Here is a 22,085-nt window from a genome sequence, read left to right on the forward strand (position 1 = left end):
TGTTTCCAGCATGAATTTCTCTTTGTTTCAGCTTACACCTATGAATTCCCCTTCAAACCAGTTATGGTTTTGTTCAGCCCAAACCGTTTATTACCTGCAATTTTTCATTTCTTTTAAAGGGCTTTTAAACTTTTACAGATTGCACCAGATGATCTTTGAAGTTCTCTTCCAACGTGGTATTCTATAAAATATAGTTTAAAAATGCAATAAACGAGATAAAATAAGATAAATGAGATGAAAACATAGTCCAAAAATGAGGTTTCAAGAGCATCCGCTTCACAACAGCATTGAGGGGGGTTGAAAATGTGAGAAATTAATATTTTGACCTGGATCTTTGTTTCTCCTGTGCATTTGCTTTTATAAACAACCTGAAACAGGTTGGTGATGTCAACACAGCGTGGCAAATCACTTTGGTTGACTCAAAATCTTATTTTGCCATAGAAATAATAAAATCAGTCAAAACCTTCCACAAAGCTCTGTTTCCAGCTGGGTTGGAGTGACCCTTTAGCTGTCATTTGCTAAATGCACAGAATTGTTCCAGGCCATATCTTGGATTTTCCAGCCTTTCATCATCCCTTTGACCAGCTGCAGTTGGAGCAAGTCAGGATGCTGACCCTCCTCTTAAGGATAAAGATGAAAAAAGGGAGATTTTGCAATAAATTTGTTATCATTTTGGTTTTGTCCTTCTGTCTAAAATCAATTGCCTCTGCATCAAATATAAATTATAATTTCTCCATAGAAGCTGGAGGTGGGAGAATGGGTTTTGATTTTGCTGTGATCTTTATAGCAGCTGTTTGCATTTCAAAATAGATATGTTTTTAGGAGAAAGATTTTTTGGGGCTGATTTGACCAAAGCTGTGGGTTTAGAATCACATTGGACATCAGGGCAAAGGTAGTGCCAGCAGCCTTTTGCATCAAGATGAACTCTCACATATTTGATGGCATTTTAAATCCAGAGATAGATTTTATATAAAAGCAGTTTCAAAACATATCTTCATACCTTCCTGTAATCAAATGCAAAGGACAGGACAAGGGGGAATGGCTTTAACCTGACAGAGGGGAGACTGAGATGAGATCTTAGGCAGAAGTTCTTCCCTGTGAGGGTGGTGAGGCCCTGGCACAGGTTGCCCAGAGAAGCTGTGGCTGCCCCATCCCTGGCAGTGTTCAAGGCCAGGTTGGACGGAGCTTGGAGCAGCCTGGCCTAGTGGAAGGTGTCCTTGACTGTGACAGGGATTTGGTACTGGATGAGCTTTAAGATCCCTTCCAACCCAAGCCTTTCTATGGCTCTATGATTCTATGGTTATGGGTGAACAGATGTTCAAGAGCTCCAGCCCTGAATTTGCTGCAGCAGCTTGATGCTGTCTTTGGTGTGTAAGTGGGGAATGACCGCATAGAAGAGAGAGGAGGACCTTACTCTTACTTGGTGCATACAGAAGAGGCTTGAGATAAAGCTTGGACAGACTCAGTGCCAGATCCCTTTCCATCTTTCTCCCAACTGGTCTGTTCATGGGTAGGCTGGGAGGCCCCCTCCCCAAACCTGGACTGATCTAAACCTGCCCAAGAATGCCTGGGGACAGGGTCAGGCAGGAGCAAGGCATCATGCATCTGTGGGGTTTGGCAGTCAAGCACTTAACAGCAAGGCACAAATTCTTCACAAGGTGATGCACCACAGGAGAAATACACTAGCACAAGATGGCTCCATCTGCTTGTGGTGCTTTCAGATGCTTGAGTGGCTTGTCTGCTGTTTGGGGCTTTTCATGTCTCTCGTATCTGATGCATCAGCACCCAGGTCTGAGAGGCACTAGCAGCTCCAAATGGATCAGGTGTCTGAGCAGGATGCAGGCTGCAGCACCGTGCTTGAGGTGGGTCAGACCACCTTCTGAAGCCAAAGACCTGCCTTCCAACTGTTTCATGCCCTAGGAAAGAAGACTCTTTGGGGTCAGTAAGGCTCAGATACGAAGCCAGCTGATGCAACAGCTCTTCCTGCCCAGGACCTTCCATCCTCCTTGTGCTGCCCATGAATGCTGATTATGTCTTCCCTGTGTGTTGCAGACCAGCATATCCATCGAGATCAGGTACCAGGCTCTGGATGGGACAGTGGGTGCGTGGAACGACAAGGAGTTCCTGGAGACCCCCAGTGTCCACTCAGAAGGGGATGGCAGGTACCCCTTAGAGACAGACAGCCTCCTCTCCAGCCACCAGCAGGGCTTGGACATCTCTCCAGGAAAATCCAACCAGCAGTCTGCCGAGAGGAGCTTCAGGAGGTAAAGTGATGCTCACCACTTGGAGACGTCTGATAGCAGTGGGGCTGGGGAGGGCTCGGCTTGTCATGAAGGGGCAGCACTGCCCAAGAACTCCTCTGAGATGCATCACATCTCCTGGCCATCAGAAGACAAAGCTCAAGGTGAGGATGGGCTCCAAGTGTCCACTCTCCAGTGCCTGCAGTCCCTGGTGCTCCACCATGCCTGCCTAGCACAGAGCTGAGTCTTCCAGCAAGCACTGAGGTTTGTAGCACATGGCAGATGCTGGAGAGCAAATGTAATTAAGTACAGCTTTGGAGAGGATTAAGGGTCTGGCTGTTGGTCACACCTCATATTGGGTGGGATTAGAGCCATGCGTGCAGTGTAGATCCACATGTACAGATGTGTGAGGTCTTGCATCTTGATGGAGCTCATGGTGACTCCAGGACTGAGCTCCCTTCAGGGCAGGAGGTGGAGGTGAAGCTGCAGCCAGGGGCTGGGGGAGGACAGCATGTCAGTTACAAAACAGCACCAGTGCAGGAGCATGTGGGGTGGAAGGTGACAGTGATAATGCCTGTGCATACCCCGTGGCAAGGCGGGTGACACAGCAGGGGCTGGAGGAGAAAGCAGGGATGCTGTGGCATGGGGTGAGCCTCCCTTGCAGCATTAACCCTCCAACAGGCAAGCACTTTGCATCTCGGAGACATTGTCAAAGCTCTCTACATGGCGACCTGTTGGGATCTCAGTACCTCACCAGGCTTAAATGAAATCACATACTGAAGGCAGTGCCTGTTTGGATTATCTGAGGGACTCTTCAACCTACAACGGCAGGTGGGAGCACCTCCACTTCTTCTAAGGGATGCTGTTGCCAGCTTTCCATTTATTTAAGTGTCTTTAATATCACCCTTGTATATTTCTAAGCTCATGGGACCTGTCACTGGACAAAAAAAAAGCCCAGGGGCTGTATCCTTCCGTTTCTTGACACAAAGCTGCTGTAACAACTTGCAAACCCAGCCTGGTGATTGGGATGGGTGGAGAAGGCTCAGGGCTGGTGATGCTGCAGCTGGCTGTCCATTGGGATGAAGTGCAAGCTAGGACCAGTTCTGCCATGAGCTGTGGCTTATGAATGCTCAAGGCTCAGTACTTGCTGGGAGGAACAGCCCCTTTACCACCTTATATGCAGCCATGAGACCAAGGCATGGATGGGCACTTAGGCCCCAGTGGGACTTTGAACCCTGTGCTCAAATCCTCATCCAGCATGTCAGCAACAGGGGAGTTTTGCAAGCATGAAACCATTTGTGTCTTAAATATATGGGGTCCATGGGCTGCTAAGGCAGATTTTTAGGCAGCTTTACATAGTCTATGTAATTGTGTTGTCCATGGTAGTGACTTTATCGGTCTCAGCTCCAGGAGCTCTTGAACCCATTGGCCTCTTTCCGCTGGAAGAGTGGAGCCGTCCAAGTTCTGAACTTGCTAAAGTCTTGTGGAAAGAGATAAACTGGTAGATGTAGTGAAACAGGTAGGGAGTACAGGCAGCCCAGGCAGAGCTGGGGTCTCAGGTCACCCACCCCTCTCCTGGGACCATCATAGTCCTTGTATGATAGCTACAACGCCTGTCTGAAGGCTACAGCTCAACTGCTTGAATGGTGCTGGGGGCTCAAAAGTGGACAGCTCTTGTGCTTCCAAATGCACACAGGAGCCCAGCCTAGAGGTATGAAGCCAAACATACCGCTGGGAATCGACTGCTTTTTAATAGCATTTACATCCCAGGTGCTGCTTCAGCAGTACGTCACTCCCACCCCATGTTTCTGCAATAGTGTGCTTCGCTAGGGCTTGCTTTTTGCCTGGATTTAGCACTTCATTGGCCATATAAGAGCAAACTTTCTTTTTCCCTGTGGTGCAAGACTGAGGGGAGCTATCTCCAGTCACTCGCATCACTCCTCAGCAGCCAATTAGCTGTGTGAATTGGGCTGAAACCTGTGAATTTTCAAGCAGATTGAAGGCACAGCTTCGTTTCCCAGCTCAGCGAACCGTGATGCTGCTGAACAGGGAAGATGCTGAAGGATTTTTAAAGGCTGGAGGCAGGGCAGCGTAGTGCTGGTGGGGTGGGTTCCAGTCTGTCCATCAGCCCCATGTGTTGGGAGACCAGCATCCTGCCTGTGCCACAAGATGCAGTAATGTTGTGTGGCTGATGCATTGCCTGCAGCAGATACCTGCAGGCAGTTGGATGGATTGAGGCTCTGTATTGGGTCCCCAGGGACTGTACCGTAAGTCTATGATGACCAGCTCAGCTGGAGGCTGAGCACAGCCACATTTCACCTGGCAGAGCAGTTTTTAGGAGGAGATGTGTGGTCTGCTGAGCATCGCTGCCCGGGTGTGCAGAGCTGCATCGTGGCTGAAGCCTGCAGAGCTGTGCTGGCGTCATGCAGACAGTGCTGAGCAGAAAGGCTTCTGGAGGTTGGTTTGTACATGGATGGTGAAGAATCCTTCCTTTTGGAGCATTGAAGTAAATGCAATAGTTTATAAACAGGGAGCAAGGACTAGTAGGGGTGAAAATATCCTAGCTGTGGCATCTGCTCAAACCTACTGTGGCAATGATCCTTGCACTGCGTTTCCCCCACCAAGGCCAGCACCTCCTAGCAGATGGGAGAGTGGTACTTGGTGTTCACAGTCTGGTGAAAGTCACAGAACCCTAGAATCACAGAATGTTGGCGGTTGGAAGGGACTACAGAGATCAGCCAGTTCCAACCCCCTGCCACTGGCAGGGACACCTTCCACTAGGCCAGGTTGCTCCAAGCCCTGTCCATCCTGGCCTTGAACACTGCCAGGGATGGGGCAGCCACAGCTTCTCTGGGCACCCTGCGCCAGGGCCTCAGCACCCTCATAGGGAAGAACTTCTGCCTAAGAGCTCATCTAAACCTTCCCTTTGTTAGCTGGAGCAACCTGGTCTAGTAGAAAGTGTCCCTGCCCCTAGCAGGGGCTTTAGAACTAGGTGGTCCCTTCCAACCCAAACCATTTTGTGATTTGATGTTTCTATGAAGTTTGCATGGGGACAATTGCACTATAACTGGTTTCAGCTGCTGCTTTTGTACCAAGGAGCTTCCCCATCTCCTCTGGACTGGAGTCTTGTTCCACAGCAGGTCATTTTGAGCACAAGCGGATCTCAACCTTGGCTGTGTTGCTGCCCTTCACTGACCTCTGTCAACCCCAAGGACCGTGGTCATTAATGTCACCACCACTACTGTTAGGAACAGTAAGGAGGGAAAAGACTGATGTTTCCTGTGTCACCACCCTCACAGGATGGAAGAGGATGAGATGTATTACCACAGTGAAGATGAACTTCTGGGAGAGGGGGACTCCCTTAGCCAGGGATCCCTCAACACGAGGTAGGGAGCCAGTCAGCACCCATTTGTGCTGGTGGCAGTGAGGTTTGCAGTGCTTTGTTGCTCTTTACCTGTCCCTATGGATGTCCCACAAGCATTGCCCCTGGATTCCCATTTCATGACTGGAGGAGAACTGGTGGGGAGCAGTGATGGAGAAGGTGGAAATGTATCCTTGGAAAGGATGCTCCAGAGAGGTGCTGGGATCCAGGATGGAGAAAAGGCCTTGGGGTGAGGCTGCATCTGGGGTACTGCCTCCCTGTTGGGACCCTCTTCCTTCTCCAGGTCCCACCACACATCGGGCACAGCTGTCCTCAGAACCAGAGATCGGCCATGTCCAGTGCATGGGGAAGAGCTCCTTGTGATGTGCATGACAGCCTGATTTCTGTGTGCAGTGGCTTCTCTTGCAGTGTGGTGCTGTGAGTTGTTCCCCACCGTGTGCCAGAAAGAGTCTGGGGAGGAGCTGCAAGAGAGAAGTTCAGGTAAAACCCAGGGACCAACCCAATGCCTCTGAGAGAGGCTCAGCCAAAGGAATGAGCACTTTGGGGGTCACTCCTCAACTCATGTGGCTCCAGTGAAGGCAGAAAGCACATGAGGGTAACTCTTCCTACATATGGCTCTTCTGAGGAGTTCATTTCTTGTAGCAGCTCCCCATACAGCCTGTCACCAAGTCCCTCAAGCGTCAGTAGCATGAAGATATTGACCGTCTGTCATGGGAATTTATGGCCATACCAGTGCTAGCAAACACCTCTGTCAAGTCTCATTAACTGGACAGGCCAAGCACCTGAAATGACCATAACCTTAGTAAATTATTAGGACAGTCTCAGAGAAAGTTTTGATCACCTAGCATTGACCCAGGCATTACCCAGGCAGAGTCAGGAGCCCTTGGACAGTCCCAAAGGGCAGATTAGGGATTGCCCATCCAAATGCTTGTATTTGGTTGGGAAGCATTAGCATGGGTGTGATGCTGACAGGCAGTTCGTTTTCAAAGACAGGTAGCATGCCCTGGAGCTTTTGATGTTGCAGCATAGAGGTATGTGGTTGTAGCACATGGCCAGTGAGCAGGGTACTCCGGAAGATGTCTCTTCCTGCACAGGCACCAGGCTATAGATGCATCTGGGATGTTTGGGTGCCTGGAGATGAAGAGAAAGTGCTCTCACAAGGTTGTTGGATTCCTGGGTGTCCCCCCAAAATCTCAAATGCCACTCAGGCCAAGCCCAGATGTGGGAGCTGTCACTCCATGCATTGGATGAAGCATGGCTGTGCAACGCCTTCAGCTTTCCGTGGGTACCACTTCTCAGTGCGGGGACTGAGATGGGCCATCCTACTGTGCCACATATACATTTGGACCTGGCCAAACCAGGGAAGCCAAGTTCAAAGCCAGGTCTAGCTCCTGCCCTGCCTTTTAGGGTTAGGTTGGATTTGGAATGAGTTGCTCTTAACTTTGACACAGGAGAGCTGAAACTGTGTTCAGGTCAAGTACTGTGTCCAGCTCTGGGGCTCCCAACATAAGGATGTGTACCTGTAGTGGAGAGAGGTATCCACGACAAGGAGATGGAACCAGATGGAACCAAACCATTCTGTGATTCAATGATTCTATGAAAACAAGTTTCTGCAAGGCAGCAGTGAGATGTGTTGTAGGGGTAAGGCAGAGAAACTCCAGGTCTGACTGGGAGGGATGTCAGCTCCCTGCCTGGAGATGCTTAAGTGCAAGCTGGATGCACATGGGAGGAACAGCCTGGGCCAAGCTGTTACCCCTTGGGGAAAACGGTGGACTTGAAATCTTCTTGGCAGCCCCTTTGCCTATAGCTCTGTGTGTCTTCACAGTCTGTTTCCATCCCCTGTGTCCCCCTGGGTGGGGATTGAATCCAAATGAAGGCAGTGGGAAGATCTCCCTGGATTCCCAGAGGACTTCTGTCAGTGTCATCTCCATCACAAAGCTGTTTACCTCCTCCCCTGATTCATTAGGGACACTGTTTTGTTATTCAGCTCATTGCCTTTCCTGAAGGGATGCAGAAGGGAAGAAAGAAACAGACCTTGAAATGGGAAAAGCAATAGCAACAACAAGGAATATATAAATAGCACTGGGCTTGCCAAGCACTTCTCAGACATTTCCCTGCAGCCTAATAGAGGTGCCAGCCATGCTGGCGAGACAAGTGTTGGAAACCTGTGCCACCAGTGGGGATTTTATCAGAGTTATTTGGAGCCAAGCTCAGCCCCTCTTCTCTCAGGAGAAGAAACACACCTTGGAGAGAAATACCACATTTGCCCTCGTAACTCCTCTGTGCCCAGAGGAGCTACTTCAGTTCATAGAATACATTTGCACAAGGTGAATTCTCCTGTTTCATGGACAAAATATTGGGTGAGGGAATGAAACAGGTTTGTTTGCCAGTGTGTGCTTTACCTGAAAACATAAAGACCTGAGAGCGCTGTGCTAATGCGTGCTGTGCAGGAGCCAGCCTGCCCTCAAAGTAGGAACAGATCATTAAGGGATGGACATTTCCTCCCCATAGAGTCCCAGCAGGATTCCTGGCAAGGAAGCCCAGATGCAAAGCTCTTTTTTGCTGTTTTCCCACCATGATGAGGAAAAGTACCCAAAGGGCCCCAGCTCCCTGCTAATGATTCAAGCAGAGACAAGTAGCACACTGAGAAATAAGGCTTCAGTCAATAGACCTGCGGAAAGCAGTCTGTGGGAGGCTTACTAGAAATACTCTTCTTAGAACACCCCTGTGCTTCAGGCTGAAGAAGGCATTTAATTTTTGCTGCCCAAATGAAAAATCATAGAATCACAGAATCCCAGGTGGGAAGGGACCTCAAGGATCATCTGCTCCAACCTTTCTTGGCAAAGCGTGACCTAGACCAAATGAACCAGAAGCCTGTCCAGACAGATCTGGACTCAGGAGCAGGCAGAGGAGCAGGTGGGGAAAGAACAAGAGAAGGCTGGTTAACATGGCATGGCCCTTTCTGTTCCCCTGAATGTTGCATAAAGTTCATGGGCCAAGCCAGTCTGCAGCTATAGAATCACAGCTCATCTAGTTCCACCCCCCTGCCAGGGATGGGGCAGCCACAACTTCTCTGGGCAGCCTGTGCCAGGACCTGACCCCCCAAGTGTAAAACATTCCTTCCTTATATTTAGTCTGGATGCCCCCTCTTTTAAAGACTATCACCCCTTGTCCTGTCACTACAGGCCCTGCTGAAAAGTCTGTCCCCACACATGGGGACCTGGTTTAACTCCCATCTTTGCAAATGACTTTTTCTATGATCTGGGGAGTCTTCCTTCCTTGCTCTGCCTTTCTTTCACTCCACTTCCAGCTTCAGGACCCAGTGTTCTCCTTTTTCCCCTGGTCTCAGTTCACTGGGAGTCAGATATAGATGCCCCCAGTATGGGTCAGCCCAGAGATCACACGGCTTTGGCAGGCCTCCTAGCAGAGGTAAAGCCCTCTCTAGCCCCAGCAGAACCAGCACAGTCTGGAATGGCTCTGCCACCTTCCCATGGAGCAGCGCATTGCCCCAGCCTGCAAATCTTCCTTAGAGTTGTTGAGGGTCATGCTCTAGTGCTTCACCTCACATTGCCAGTACCAGGGGAGCCAGATCCATCTGTGTCAGCAAAGGTTCCATGCACTGCATTCGATCCAGCTCCTGCAGAGTTACATCAACATCTCTGCACCAGGTTCCCACCATGCAGGTGACTGGGCATCAGTGCTACCAGCAGAACAAAGCCTTACCAAAGCCAAAATCCAGCATTCTGACTGCTCACTTTTGCCCACATTGGCTGCCTCCGTGTTTCACACATGGATTTTGAGTGGCTGGGCAAGCTGGCAGCCAGTTGGAGACAAGAAGCCAGTACGTGTGAGAAGGAGAAAAGCCATTAGCATCCCAGCTGAAAAAGCCTCCAGCAAGATGGTCTCACACATGAAAATGTGCTAAAGAGACATGGCTGGGGAGAAACAGCCTTAACTGCAGACACATCATGCTGGGCTCTGGCTCCTACCCCTCAGGAGCAATCTGGTCTCTGTGAATGCAGCTCAGCATGCAGGAGCATCTCAGAAAGCAGGCTGTGTGCTGGGAACGCAAGGACTCAGGGCAAAAAGACTTACTTTCCTTTTGTTTTTAGTTTCTTATACCTATTAGGGCATCCTCCTTGACTAGTGCTAGATCCTGGATAATCCCTTGCTCTGACTCAAGACATCTTCATCTTCTCTCCCACCTTTGCAGGGTGTCTCTGTGTGTGTTGACTCTCATGTGTCTGCATTCCCACAGATACAAATGTCTCTGCTTGATGCTAAGCATGGGACTGTTGTCACTGATGTAAACAGGACCCCTGTGCTTTGCTTGAAGCAACTGAGAGCAAACCCGCAGATTTCCAAGCACAAAATCATGATGTGTAGGAGCACCTACCCCATTGCTCAGCACCTACAGGCTCCACTGTAGGCAGGGAGGCAGCTCCAGCAGAGCTGGAAGCAGAAACGCCTTGTACCAGTGCTGCTAAAACCATCCAAGCTTTGTTCTCAGGCCCCTTGGAGTAATGCTTGTGTCCCCTTGAAGGTGCTGTGCAAGTGTTTGCAGGATGGGACCTGAGCTTTCAAGCTGTGCTAGTTGTTTGTGTCGTATTGGCCATGTGTTTCTTCTGGGCAGGGAGCTGGTGGGTTTTAGGATGGCTAACGATGCAATGAGCCAGCATGGGGTGACATCAGGACTTCCCAAGGGGAAAGCAGCTGGTAATTCAGCTTACCAGGCATGGGGTACAGGGCACAGCACTGACCCACCACATCTTTTTCCAGCCTAAGCATCTTTTCTCTTTAAGCAAATTCACCACAAGCAGAAGGGAAGAGGGGAAGGAGGAGATTGGGGTGGAGAGGACCAGGTCCCTTCCACCTTTGCACGAAGCTTGACCAGCCAAATAGGCACAGAAAACCGGTCTGGGTTGTGCACAGACCCTTCAGGCACAATAGGCAGTGGTGTGGGTGGCAGAGGGAGGGTCAGCTCAGTGCAAGGCGATTGTGGGTTTATAGACATGCATGGAGTGGTTTGCTGTGTTGGTGTGTTCTGAAGTTCTTCCTGTGCTGAAGCAAATAATCTTGGTTTTTACAACACTGACACAATGGAAGAGCCTTCTACCTTCATATCTCAATGGGGTTTTTTTCTCTCTCTCTGTAAATGCCCTAGCCTTGGAGATGATGCAGAAGAGCAGCACTCTAGGTAAATACCCACACCAGCCCTGCTCAGATGGTGGCCCTGAGACACGCTCTAAGTCTTGATCTTCAGAGAATGCTCCCTTAAATCCAGCTTAAATGTCAAAACTTGGAGGCCCAAATCTGTTAAGTCCAGATTCAGCTGGGGCTCACAGGCTAGTAGCCTGCTCACCCTATGCAGAATCCATTAGATGAAGCAGGCCAGGACATAGGTGGTAGCACCTTCCCAACTGTTAGATCAGTATTGTGGTCCCTGGCACAGCTTTGGCTCACCATATGTCTGGGATTGTTTATGATAGCACAAGAACATATTTATGATATGATAGACCAGAGATTACACCCAACAAGTAGCCTGGATGCAGTTTTGAGAGGGAAGGAATTTCACCTATACAGAGACAAGCGAAAGAATGAACCTTGGTCCATCTATTTACCAATATAGAGTTATCCTTAGATTCCCCCTGTGGACACAAAGAGAGATGGGCACTTCCAGAGGTTGCTCATGGAGAGCAGGTACCCCTCTGGACTGCCAAAATTTGGATGGGGTAGGGCTGTCCGTGTCAGGGTTCCTGTCCAACTTGAAACCGAGATCTCAGGAAGCATCACCTGATAGCTGTTGACCTTGAAATATTCATGGGCAGGACAGAGCTCTGCAGCCGAAAGCAATCTGGTCATGGTGAATTATTGATGGTGTCTTTTCTTGTGAGTACCCAGTGGATACCAGACATGTCTGATGGGAACCGACCCTCTGCCGGCCACTAATTACCCCCACAGGTCACTCGCTCCAAAGCTGGGGTCATTGCCAAGCACTGGAGTTGAACTTGGTGATGAAAACACCCATGACAGGAGTCTGGGAGAGGCAAGACCCCCTGCTTCTGTCAGGCCTGGGCGCCTTGCTGGTCAGCCTGTGCTGGTCAATGGTGCAAATACGTTTGTGTGGCACTGCTCAGCGTTCCAGAGCTGCTGTGTGGCTATGGAGAGATAGAAACCAGAGAGTGCTGTGAGGTGCATCCCAGCACCATCCTGCATGGCCCTAGGAAGCTCAGCAAGGCTCTTGTTATGATCCCAATCCTCCTAGTTTGCCCTTACAGTCAAAGGAGAGAGGAATCTCCCAAAGGATATTTACCCACATAGGGTCTAACTCAGCCTTTGGTTGTGGTGGAAGAGCAACATGTACAGCTCACAACCTCTGTGCCTAAGTAGAGAAAGAGGATCTGAAATTGCTAACTCAGGTGTGGCACTTGGGCACAGACCTTAAGGATGTCACACATCAGACCAGTGCCTCCCATCAGCATAACCAGGCAAGTCTTGGGGTCCTTTTCATCCTAAGCAAAGAAAATGGAAGACTTCACAAAGAATATCAGTCCCTGTCAAGATTGTCCCATCCTTTCTGAAACCCCTCTAAGGTACTATTAAATTGCTATGGGGGGGGAAAAATGCATCCTGAGAACCCAGCTGTGAAAAGCTGTTCAAAGCAATGGATGCTACTGTGAGTCCCAAAGCAGATCCTCCAGCAGCTTGAGAAGCTGTTAGCATCTCTAATCTGGGTTGACCTCAAACTGATCTAGAAGATCTCCAGATCTAGCAGGAGCAATGGGTGATGCTGCCTGTGCCAGGATGGTGACAGCTTCTGTGCCATGTGTCAGCAGTGCAGATCCTGTCACCAGCCATGCCTTTCCTGGGGACAGTGTGAGTGGAGCACAATAGGCTGGGTGCACACAGCTGCAGTTACCATCCATCAGCTGTCTTGGAGCACCCCATAGCGAGGGGCTGTGGCTCAGACCACTAGCCCTCCTCGGAAGGGATGTCCCTGCACTCACCAGGTCAATGTTTCCCTTGCTGCTGGTGGGCTGCTTCAGGAAGCCTGACACTGTTTTTGATTTGTTTTGTTTTGTTGTTTCTCTTTCTCTTTGGTGCCTCACTCAGGATTAAGTTTAACGATGGATACAAGTCAGTAGCAAGGTACCAACATGTCATGAATGATGGGGTCTGGGCTTTTATGGGGAGGTGGCTCTTTATTCCAGGTTATCCCAGTCACCCCACATCCCCCAAATATGTGACTGTCCAGGCATATATATGACCAGAATTTGGGATACAGGATGGCTCAAGCTCCAAATCTTTATTAATTCAAATTAATTCCCAAATCTTAAACCAGAAGAGCAGGGTATGTGGTCCAGGCAAGCCTGGGTGAAGCCAATGCTTCATGCATCTCTATCACAGCACTTCTCTGCGAGTGGAGGACAGCACACAGTGAGTGCTCTGAAGCTGTAGCTGAAGCCTGCAAGGCAGGAAGAGCTGTCCAGTAGCATACAGGCCTTGTGCTCCAGGAGCTTCCTACAGGACCCAGTCACACCTGCAAGCCTCCTCCATGTCACATTGCAAAGGAGAAGCAGGTCCTCTGGTCCCTCTAAAGCTATATCCCATATAAGATTACAATGGTGATGTTCACCCCATCTCTAGGGCTGGTGGACTCCTAAAGGTTATATAATATATATATATAAAAAAAATAGTACATAATTATATAATATTATATGTGAGATATTCTATATAATATATAGAATATAATTATTGATATGTATAATTATGATTATATAGATCAATAAAAATAGATCTGTATAAGTAAATTTATCTGGCATGGATGAGTCCAGGACAATGATCCCAGCCCCAACCCATCCCTGTAAGTCTGTTCTCCGTTGCTGCTGCTCAGTATCTGGGGGTAGGTGGAAAAGATGTGAGAGGAACCTGCAGAAGAGTGCTGTCCACACACTGGCCTGCAGGACCTGGGTGGCTGCAAAGAGCTGTGGGACAATGTCTCCTCAGTACCTGCTTCAGCCTGGCAGGACCCCCTAGGGGGCGGTGGCATCCGTTAGCCCCTTCCCTATCCTGACCAGCTCCCGTGGGCTGTGGGAGGGTATGTCTCTTTGGGTGGGTTTGTTTCTTCCTCGCATTCATCCTCTTGGCTGTGTCTCTTCCAAACAGTGAAGACCCTGAAGACCCCAGGTACTGGGCATGGTATCCCTGCTTTGCTCAGGCCCCTTGGGCATGGTGTGTGCATGTATGTGACATGCGTGTTGGCATACCAATCCCTGCATGGCATTTGGACCCAGGGAAGGGTCCTAACTGCTTCCTGCCCTCTTCTTCTTGGGAAGCTTTCTTGTATTCACTCTATCCCCTCCTCCACAAAGAGCAGGGCTTTTTTGTATTTGGTCTATTCTCCCTTATGCCCAACGAGGACAAATTTCCTTCTAGTCAGGGGCATTCCAAAGGAGCTTTGAGGATAACATTTGTCTGTCTGCTTAGCTATCCACTCATTCATCCATCCATCCCTCCATCCCAATGCAGTTATCACCATCACCATTTGTCCATCTGTCCATTAATACATCTCAATGCAATCCTATGCATCCATCCATCTTTCCGTACATCTGACTGATACTATCTTCCATCCATCACTGCAATTCTCACCATCCATCCATCCATCCATCCATCCATTCATCCTACTGTGATACTATCTGTCCATGCATCTATGCATTACACCAGCTAGCCCAGTGCCGTATGGTTTATCCAGCGATGCTCTTTTTCTGCCAGCTGTTCTTTCTTCCATCTCTCCTTCCTCCTCATTCCAGCACCACCAGTACTGTCACTGTCTCCGTACCCAGTTCCCTGGATGCCAGTGGGTTAGGAAGTCCTGTTGCATCAAGAGATCTCCCTCTGGCATGCTTGTGAATCGGGTTTGGTTGATTGCTTGGTGCATGTTGCTGATGGGGGTTTTGAGGGGAGAAGGTGGGCAAGGGTCTTTGTCACTGCAGCAGGATGAACCATGTCTGAATGAATTGCTCTTTGTGATTGCAGAGTTAAGGCTAAGGGGAAAGAGAAAAGACACCTCGTGTTACCATTCAGGTATCCTGACTCCCCCTGTCCCTGCTTGTGCCAAGCTCCAGTTGCTGGCCCCTTGCAGCTGTGTTACTGCATCCCCCTGAAACAGCTGCAGGGCAGGACCACAAGTTCCTCTGTGCTATCTATCTAGAGTGCTTAACACCAAGTTGCTGGAAGGTATAAAATGAGAATTCTCTGGTGGTGCCTTTTTCAGGCACCAAGAGCCCAAACTGTGGCTGTCTGCAGCCAGGGAAGCATCTTTTGCTGTGAGGGCTGCTGTGGAAGGGGCAAGGGTAAAGGAGGGGAGGGAGAAAGTGTATTCTGGTGTTAGCTGCTCCACCAGGCCCTTGGACTAGGATATCCAGATCTCTCACATAGTGCAATCGCCCTGTTCACCCAGGCACTGAAGTTATGAGAGCACAGGACCAACAGCACCGTGAGCTGCTGTACATGGGAGCCAGGAAAGCAGAAATATGCAGGAGGAGGGAGACATTCAGAGCAAGAGAGCAACCACAATATGTTCTTGCATCCCTCAGCCAGGCTTTATTTACACCAGTGAAATGAACAGGGAAAGGATGCAGGCTCAGGTACTGTCCTGTCCCTTCCCCACCCAGGGAGGTTGCGCCCATCCTGGTATGGGGAGACCAGACACTGTGGCACCCCAAGGCAGTTTAGATGGGTGCTGGTGGGGAGGGAGAGTTTCCCAGCCAGGCTATAGCAGGGAAGGGTCTTGCACCACTGAGATGCCCAGGGAGATGCAGCTGCTAGTCCCTGTCCCTACAGCATTAGGGCCCAGCAAAGCAGCATGCTCAGGTGAGATGGTGATGCATGAGCTATGGCTTTGTAGGCTGCTCGGACCACATTCATGAGCTGCAGGAGAAAGGATGGAGTGATTTAAATCCTCTTCCAGCACCGGGCAGGGGCACCAGGGCAGCTTTTACAATGCAGATGAACCAGCTGAGCTTCCTGGCATTGGTGTTTATTTGCTCCTATGGTAAGCTCAGCTGGCAAGGGAATAATTTCTGATGGTTTGACCTCAGAGCAAGCGTCCGTGCAGGGAGAGAGCAGGACTACTTACTTTAGAATGAGTGTCTGGGTGGGTTTCCTTGGCTGTTTTCCAACCCAGGCTCCAAATTGATCCCTGCCCATGCTGGGCTGAACAGGAGAACCCTGCTTTTCCCAGCCTTGCACCCAGGGCTGGGTCCTGCTCCCCATCTTGTGCTGGAGCTGGTCTTCTAGACTTCACCTCTCCAAAAACCCATCCTGTAACACATCAACAATGTGTTTGGGGGGGTGTTGTTTTTTTCTGGGTGCTTTTCCAGCAACACAGTGCACAAGAAGCTGGAGCTTCTCAGTCTGAAGCCACCCTCCTGTCCCCCATTCCCAGCACAGATATGGCCATGGGGGCAAGGTGGAGTAAAGGTCTCTAATTAAAAACCCACCCTCCTAATCACTTTCTATAGCTGGTTAATTGCTTTCTCCTCCCCACTTTGCTGATGCACAATGGGGGAGACTAGCCAGGGAAGAAAGACTGACTGACTGAAACGGGGGGGCAGGTCCCAAATAGAGAGATGTGGGAGCCCTGAGAGAAGGAAAACAGGTTGGAAAAGCCAGAAAACAGAGCAGGGGGCTGCAGAGGGAAACAGGGAGGTGAGCATTCAGTGTTTCCTGCACGGTGTTATGGTAGGAGGATGCAGTGTCAGTCTGGGCAGGTTTGAGGACCTGCAGATCCAGCCCATCTCAGTAGTCCTCTCTGGAGGGAGGATATGAATACACCTTTGTGGGAGGAAAAAGAAGACCATCCCCCTCCACCAAGAAGGAGAAGAAGCCTTATCTCCTGCCCCAACAGCATCCCAGACCTGTGCACATACCCACCCACACGTATGCCTGCACAGCTCTAGCTGCTTTACTGGCCATGTACACACATCCACTGAATGCCCATCACCTCCACCTCCGAGTGCAGGAACGTGTGGTTCTCCTAAGCCCCTCTAGCCTAGCAGAGGTCATGCAGCAATGTTATCCACCTAAATTACAGGTGTAGGTAGGGCAGGGGTGTTTGGGGCCAGCCCTGCTGAGGAAGGTTGCCCATGACCACATGGGGATGGGGCAGTTTGAGCATGTGTGAGGAGCAGGGAAGCTGCAAAGGGAAGAGCAGCCTCTATGGTTTTGTGGTCTGATTGAAGCACTTGAAGCACACTGAAGGTTTTTTGCCTTTTCTTCCCTTGATGCACGGCCACCGGCTCCAGCAAAGGCAAAGAGAAGACGAAGGAGAACAAGTAGGTTTGCTCTCCCTGCTCCTCCTTCTCCTTCTTTCCAGCTTTACTAGCTCATGCTGTGGGTGATCTGGTATACAGTGTGCTTGCTCTTTCTCTATAGCTGAGCCTTGGCAACCCTGGAGGAACTTGGGTCTCTTGGATGTGTGGCCTTAGGCTTAAGAGGGAATACTTGTCTACAACAAAAGCCAATGTAAAAGGCTTGGAGCAGTCCCTGGCAGCACTGGAAGGGGATTTTGAGGTCCTTAGAGAAGTCTGGCTCCCATCAGGTTTGAATGGGTCCTGGCTGTGGGAAGAGTTTCCCAGCTTGATCATGGACAGCATGCTCAGGGCAGGAGAGGGTCTGGGTGCAGGTTATCAGCACAGGGCAAATGTAAAGCACCAGCTTTACAGCTCCTATGCCTACAGGTCAGGCTGCCGCATCATCCATGTGGACAAGTTTCTTCAGCTCCTGCCTTTCTTTTATCCCCAGCTGCTCGCATTGGTGCCAGACCAGGCTGTGTCTGAGCTCTCTACTCCTGTGACTGCTGGGTAATCTCCTGCTGCCCAGGGGTTGATCCCTGCAACCACTGCAGGGCACTTCCCAGAGAGGTCTCTTCTGGCTCATATTGATGGCATTGCAGCTGAAGGACCAGTTTCTGCTCCTATCTTCCTAATGGACCCTCTTAATTATTAGGGTAAAGAGAGGAGGCAGAGATGAGATGGGGACAGGGAAAAATGTCTCCAAGCAGTCAGCAAGGAGGGGGAATACTCAAGGAAAGGTGGGAAGAGATCTCCCTGCACCAAACAGCCTGGTCTTTGCTGGTTCCCATTCCCAGTTTGGCCGTGCAGGGAAGGGGGAAGAGACAGGCTGTGTCTGAGGGTTGGTGGTGAGCTCGAGGCTGGTGTGGGTAGCATGAACCCATGGGGCTGGCAGTGGGGTCTGTCCCCAGTACAAGTGGAAGAACTGGAAGTCTTGTTAGCACAGGGGTGATGGAGGCAGCACCCATCTGACAGGCATAATTTCTGCAAAGAACTGAGCCATGGAAACCATGTTCCCTGCTCCCAGCTCCTCAGTTAAGAGCAATGATTAAAATGTCTTTCAAGCCATGAATAATTAACAAGCAACCTGCAACTGTATCTTTAACTAGAAGCTGGCCAGGAGAGAGACTGCTTCCATCTTGCTGGCCATGTCTCAAGATCCATCATTCCCTCCATGCTCCCCTCCTAGAGAGCCACACGGTGGAACCCTAAAGGACAAAGTCAAGTGCTTCAATTCAGTACAATTTGACTGCTCAATCCAATATTAGATTCACAGAATCATACAATGCCTTTGGTTGGAAGGGACCTTAAAGTTCATCCACTTCCAGGCCCCTGCCACTGCACGGACACCTTCCACCAGACCAGGTTGCTCCAAGCCACATCCAACCTGGCCTTGAACACTGCCAGGGATGGGGCAGCCACAGCTTCTCTGGGCACCCTGTGCCAGGGCCTCATCACCCTCACAGGGAACAACTTCTTCCTAAGATCTCATCTCAATCTCCCCTCTGCCAGGTTAAATCCATTCCCCCTTGTCCTGTCCCTACAGGCCCTTGTCAAAAGCCCCTCTCCAGCTTTCTTGTCAGCGCCTTTAGGCACTGGAAGTTGCTCTAAGGTCTCCCCAGAGCCTTCTCTTCTCCAGGCTGAACAAGCCCAGCTCTCTCAGCCTGGCCCCACAGCAGAGCTGCTCCAGCCCTCAAACATCTTTGTGGCCTCCTCTGGACTCCAACAGCTCCAAGCTTTTCCTATGTTGGTGCCCCTAGAGCTGGACCCAGGACTGCAGGGAGGGTCTCACCAGAGTGGAGCAAAGGAGGAGAATCCCCTCCCTTGATCTGCTGGTCACGCTGGTTTTGATGTGGCCCAGAACATGGCTGGCAACCATACTGCAGCCAGCATTTGTTGTCTTAAATCACAACAAGGAACCCAGTCTTGACCCTGCTGCCACATTGGGTTGCAGTGGTCCAGCAGCTTGCACCATTTTGGAGGGGAGCAGGCAGGCAGCAGCATCCTCACCAGTGTCTCAGTTCTTTAGGAAACCAGCCTTATACCCAGGCTGTGGCAAAGGGGGGCTCTTGATGCTGCTGCACAACCTGTGTCAGCATCTCAGGTTCACGGCTCCTCATGTAATATTCATGTGTAGACGGTGTCAGCTCTCCACCAGTGCCAGCTTCCCATCCGTGCCTTCGGATGCCTGGCAGGAGCAGCAGAGGGGTTAGCGACCTTTGCTTAATGCTGCAAAGACCCTGCTGTGGCTGGAGAGGAGGCTTGGCCGGAGACCCCATCCCTGCTTGGTCCTGAACCGCACATCGAGCACAGCTCTGCCCAGGGCACCAGGATGGCCGCTCCACCATAGACTGGCTGCTCTCCCATCTCAGCTGAGCTCTTCCACCATCTCCTCCTGGGGGAAACCAAGTCCTGGTCAGCCGGTGGGTGAAGGGATGGGAAACAGGAGGTGTATGAGGTGTGCCAGGGCTCATCTGGCTTGGAAAAGGTGACAGGTGGGGCTTGGGAATGGGCTGGGAGACAAGGGTGAGCCACTGGGCATCTGCCTCCAAAGCATCTGGAATGGCTTCTTCCTCATCCATCACTTACTTCTTTCCTTCTTCTCATCGTATACCAAGTATGCTATGAAAATTCACCAAAATCCACTTTTTGGGTTTTTTTTTTTCCTTCTCTTTTATTCCTGGCCAACTTGGATCTACTGGAAAGTGTTCCTGTTCATTGCATGGGAGTTGGAGTAGATGACCTTTGAAGATCCCTTCTAACCCAAACTATTCTGTGATTCTATTATTTCCTTCATATCTTTTGTTTCTTTTTTTCTCCTTTCTTTTTTTCCCTTCTTTTTTCTCCTTTATTTTTGTTTTATTTTTTATTATTTTCCTTGGTGACCTCCAAACTCCATGGATCCCTAGATATTTGCCTCCCTTAGGCTACAGTCCACTGCGATAATACCAGTAAGGGTAGCGGTGAAGGAAGGAGGCAGCACCAGATGTTGTAACTGGGTCTGTGACGAGCAGCAGGAAGATGTGGCCAGGGTGAGGGCATGGAGGCACCACCTGAAATTTTATGCTACCAAGAGACCTTGTGCCATCTGGACTCTGCTTTCTGAACCAGGTAGTGCTGAGGTTCATCTTGTGGATGTACCAGAGGCTATTTCCCATTGCTGTGGCCTTTTCCACAGCGTTCCTAGTTTTAGGGACCTAAGCTAGACCAAATACATCCTCAGTGGCCACGCAAGGATCTTGTTATTTTTGGTCCTGGTAGAGGACCAACACTGGCAGTGTCTTCTCAGCAGAGTCCTACTGGCTCCATCACCATAGAATCACAGAATGATTCAGATCAGGAGGGACCTCAAAGTTCACCCAGTTGCACCCTCCTGTCATGGGCAGGGACACCTTCCACTAGACCAGGTTGCCCCAAGCCCCATCCAACCTGGCCTTGAACACTGCCAGGGATGGGGCAGCCACAACTTCCACAGCATCCTGCTGCTCTTCTGCTTTGTTGTACTTCCCAAGGAACCTCAGAAATTTCCAGGACAAATACAGTGATTTTATCGTTAAGCATCTGCAAGCAAAGCGTGCCGCTCTGGGGCTGGTGGGATGTTTCTTTCTCCATTTCAAACAAATTAATTGGAAAGAAGGGAATGTAATGTAACCAGCCCTGGAGGTGCATTGTCTTACAGAGGGGCTGTGTGTCTGCTGGAAGGGAACTCGGTGGTGGGGAGCGGTCTCAGAGCAGAGTTTCACAGCCTGTGCTATTGTTACAGCATTTACTCATATAGAAAAATGAGTTTGCAAGTAGCTTAGGAGTGTTACTGCCCCTGTAGCGCCTCGAGGCAGATGTTCCCTGGCAGGATTACAGATAAGGAAATGTAGCCCTCATCTTTCCTTCTCTATCCATTGAGCAGCTGCCCTTTCACTGAGGATCCCATGGATTAATCACAGCTATGAGAGACTGCCTTGTGGCCTAAGCATTGCATTAATCCCAATTAAACCTCAGCTATAAGCAGTTCCTGTATCTTATGCTGGCCTTCTTCCCGATTGAATTCCCCCTCCTTTAGTGAATACATTATTCTCCTGTTCTCCTCAGTTTTCTTCTCATTTGCTCTGGCTCTGCCAGCAGCCTGCTTTCTTCCAGTTGTGATCTAAGACAACACATGCATCAGGCTGGCTGCAATGCCAGGACTTCTTTGCTTTTCAAGAGATATGAAAAATGGTACAACTTCACCCTTTGGCCTCAGCCAGCTGTGATCAAAGCGGACGCTGGGGGGGTCCCACAGTTTCAATGCTGACACCTGGATCGTGGGCAGCGCATACCAGTTCTGCTGCAACCAGGGATGGTGCTGAGCCCTGGCAGCAGCTTGGAGGTGAGGTCCAGGCTGGAGGAAAGGTTCCCTCTTGCTTCCAAGCTGGCCCAAGAACATCTCCACCGAACCTGCAAAGTTTCTGCAAAGAGCAACGTTTTCAGGCAATGGGAATTTTCCAATTAAAAGTTTCCCTTTCAGCTTTTCCACCTTCTGCTTTTGGGGCAGTCACAGGCCATTGCCTTCAAGCCTCTCACCAGCTGTTTGCTCTGTACTGTTGCTATTTGCTCTTTACTATTAAAACAAGGCAATTGCATGGTCTGACTTGTTCTTCTCGCTGGGTTCAGTTTTACTGATGCTATGGAAATTTTCTTCCTACTGATGTTTTCAGCTGAATCTTCAGGCTAAAAATCCTCATTACCTCCAGACTCCGTAACTCTCACCAGGGTAACTCAGAACCTTCCACCTCTTTGCAACAGCAGCATGGACTTACCCTCAGATAACAGGGAACTGTCTCCTGAATATACCTGCAAGGCTTTTACTGTCTTTAACAATCTCTGCCCGTTTGTTAGGTCTGCATTTGAGATCATGCCAGATTGCAGTGCAGAAATCCTGTTATATACTGAGTCCTCTATTTGTGTGTATTTGCTGTATGTGTATGGAACAAATGCCAAGTAATGTTGGAGCCCAGACTGTCAATGCACTTGCGGCTGCATAGGTTGATTTCTGGGCTGGAGTATCAGTCCAAGCCCCACCAAAACATTTGGAGCTACAAGTTGTACTTCTTAAACATACCTTGAAATGACAGG

The 22,085-nt window shown here is 50.0% G+C and overlaps 2 protein-coding genes across 8 annotated transcripts in view; one reads left to right on the forward strand and one right to left on the reverse strand.

Moving 5' to 3' along the window:
* Positions 1-22,085, reverse strand: part of ESCO2 (establishment of sister chromatid cohesion N-acetyltransferase 2) — a 248,206-nt gene that overhangs the window by 188,836 nt on the left and 37,285 nt on the right. The gene's annotated exons all lie outside the window — the stretch shown is intronic.
* OTOF (otoferlin) overlaps positions 1-22,085 on the forward strand; it is a 99,148-nt gene that overhangs the window by 35,134 nt on the left and 41,929 nt on the right. For all 7 annotated transcript variants that reach the window (XM_061350167.1, XM_061350169.1, XM_061350173.1 and 4 more), the window contains exon 5: positions 2,053-2,264. In XM_061350167.1, coding sequence (XP_061206151.1) covers positions 2,053-2,264 — 212 coding nt within the window. The remainder of the gene's footprint in view (positions 1-2,052; positions 2,265-22,085) is intronic.

Source organism: Neopsephotus bourkii, unplaced genomic scaffold, assembly GCF_033783945.1.
Source record: "Neopsephotus bourkii isolate Nb327-2 ecotype Australia unplaced genomic scaffold, CSIRO-AGI_Nbou_v1 NB_481, whole genome shotgun sequence".
In the NCBI taxonomy this organism is placed as follows: Eukaryota; Metazoa; Chordata; class Aves; order Psittaciformes; family Psittacidae; genus Neopsephotus; species Neopsephotus bourkii.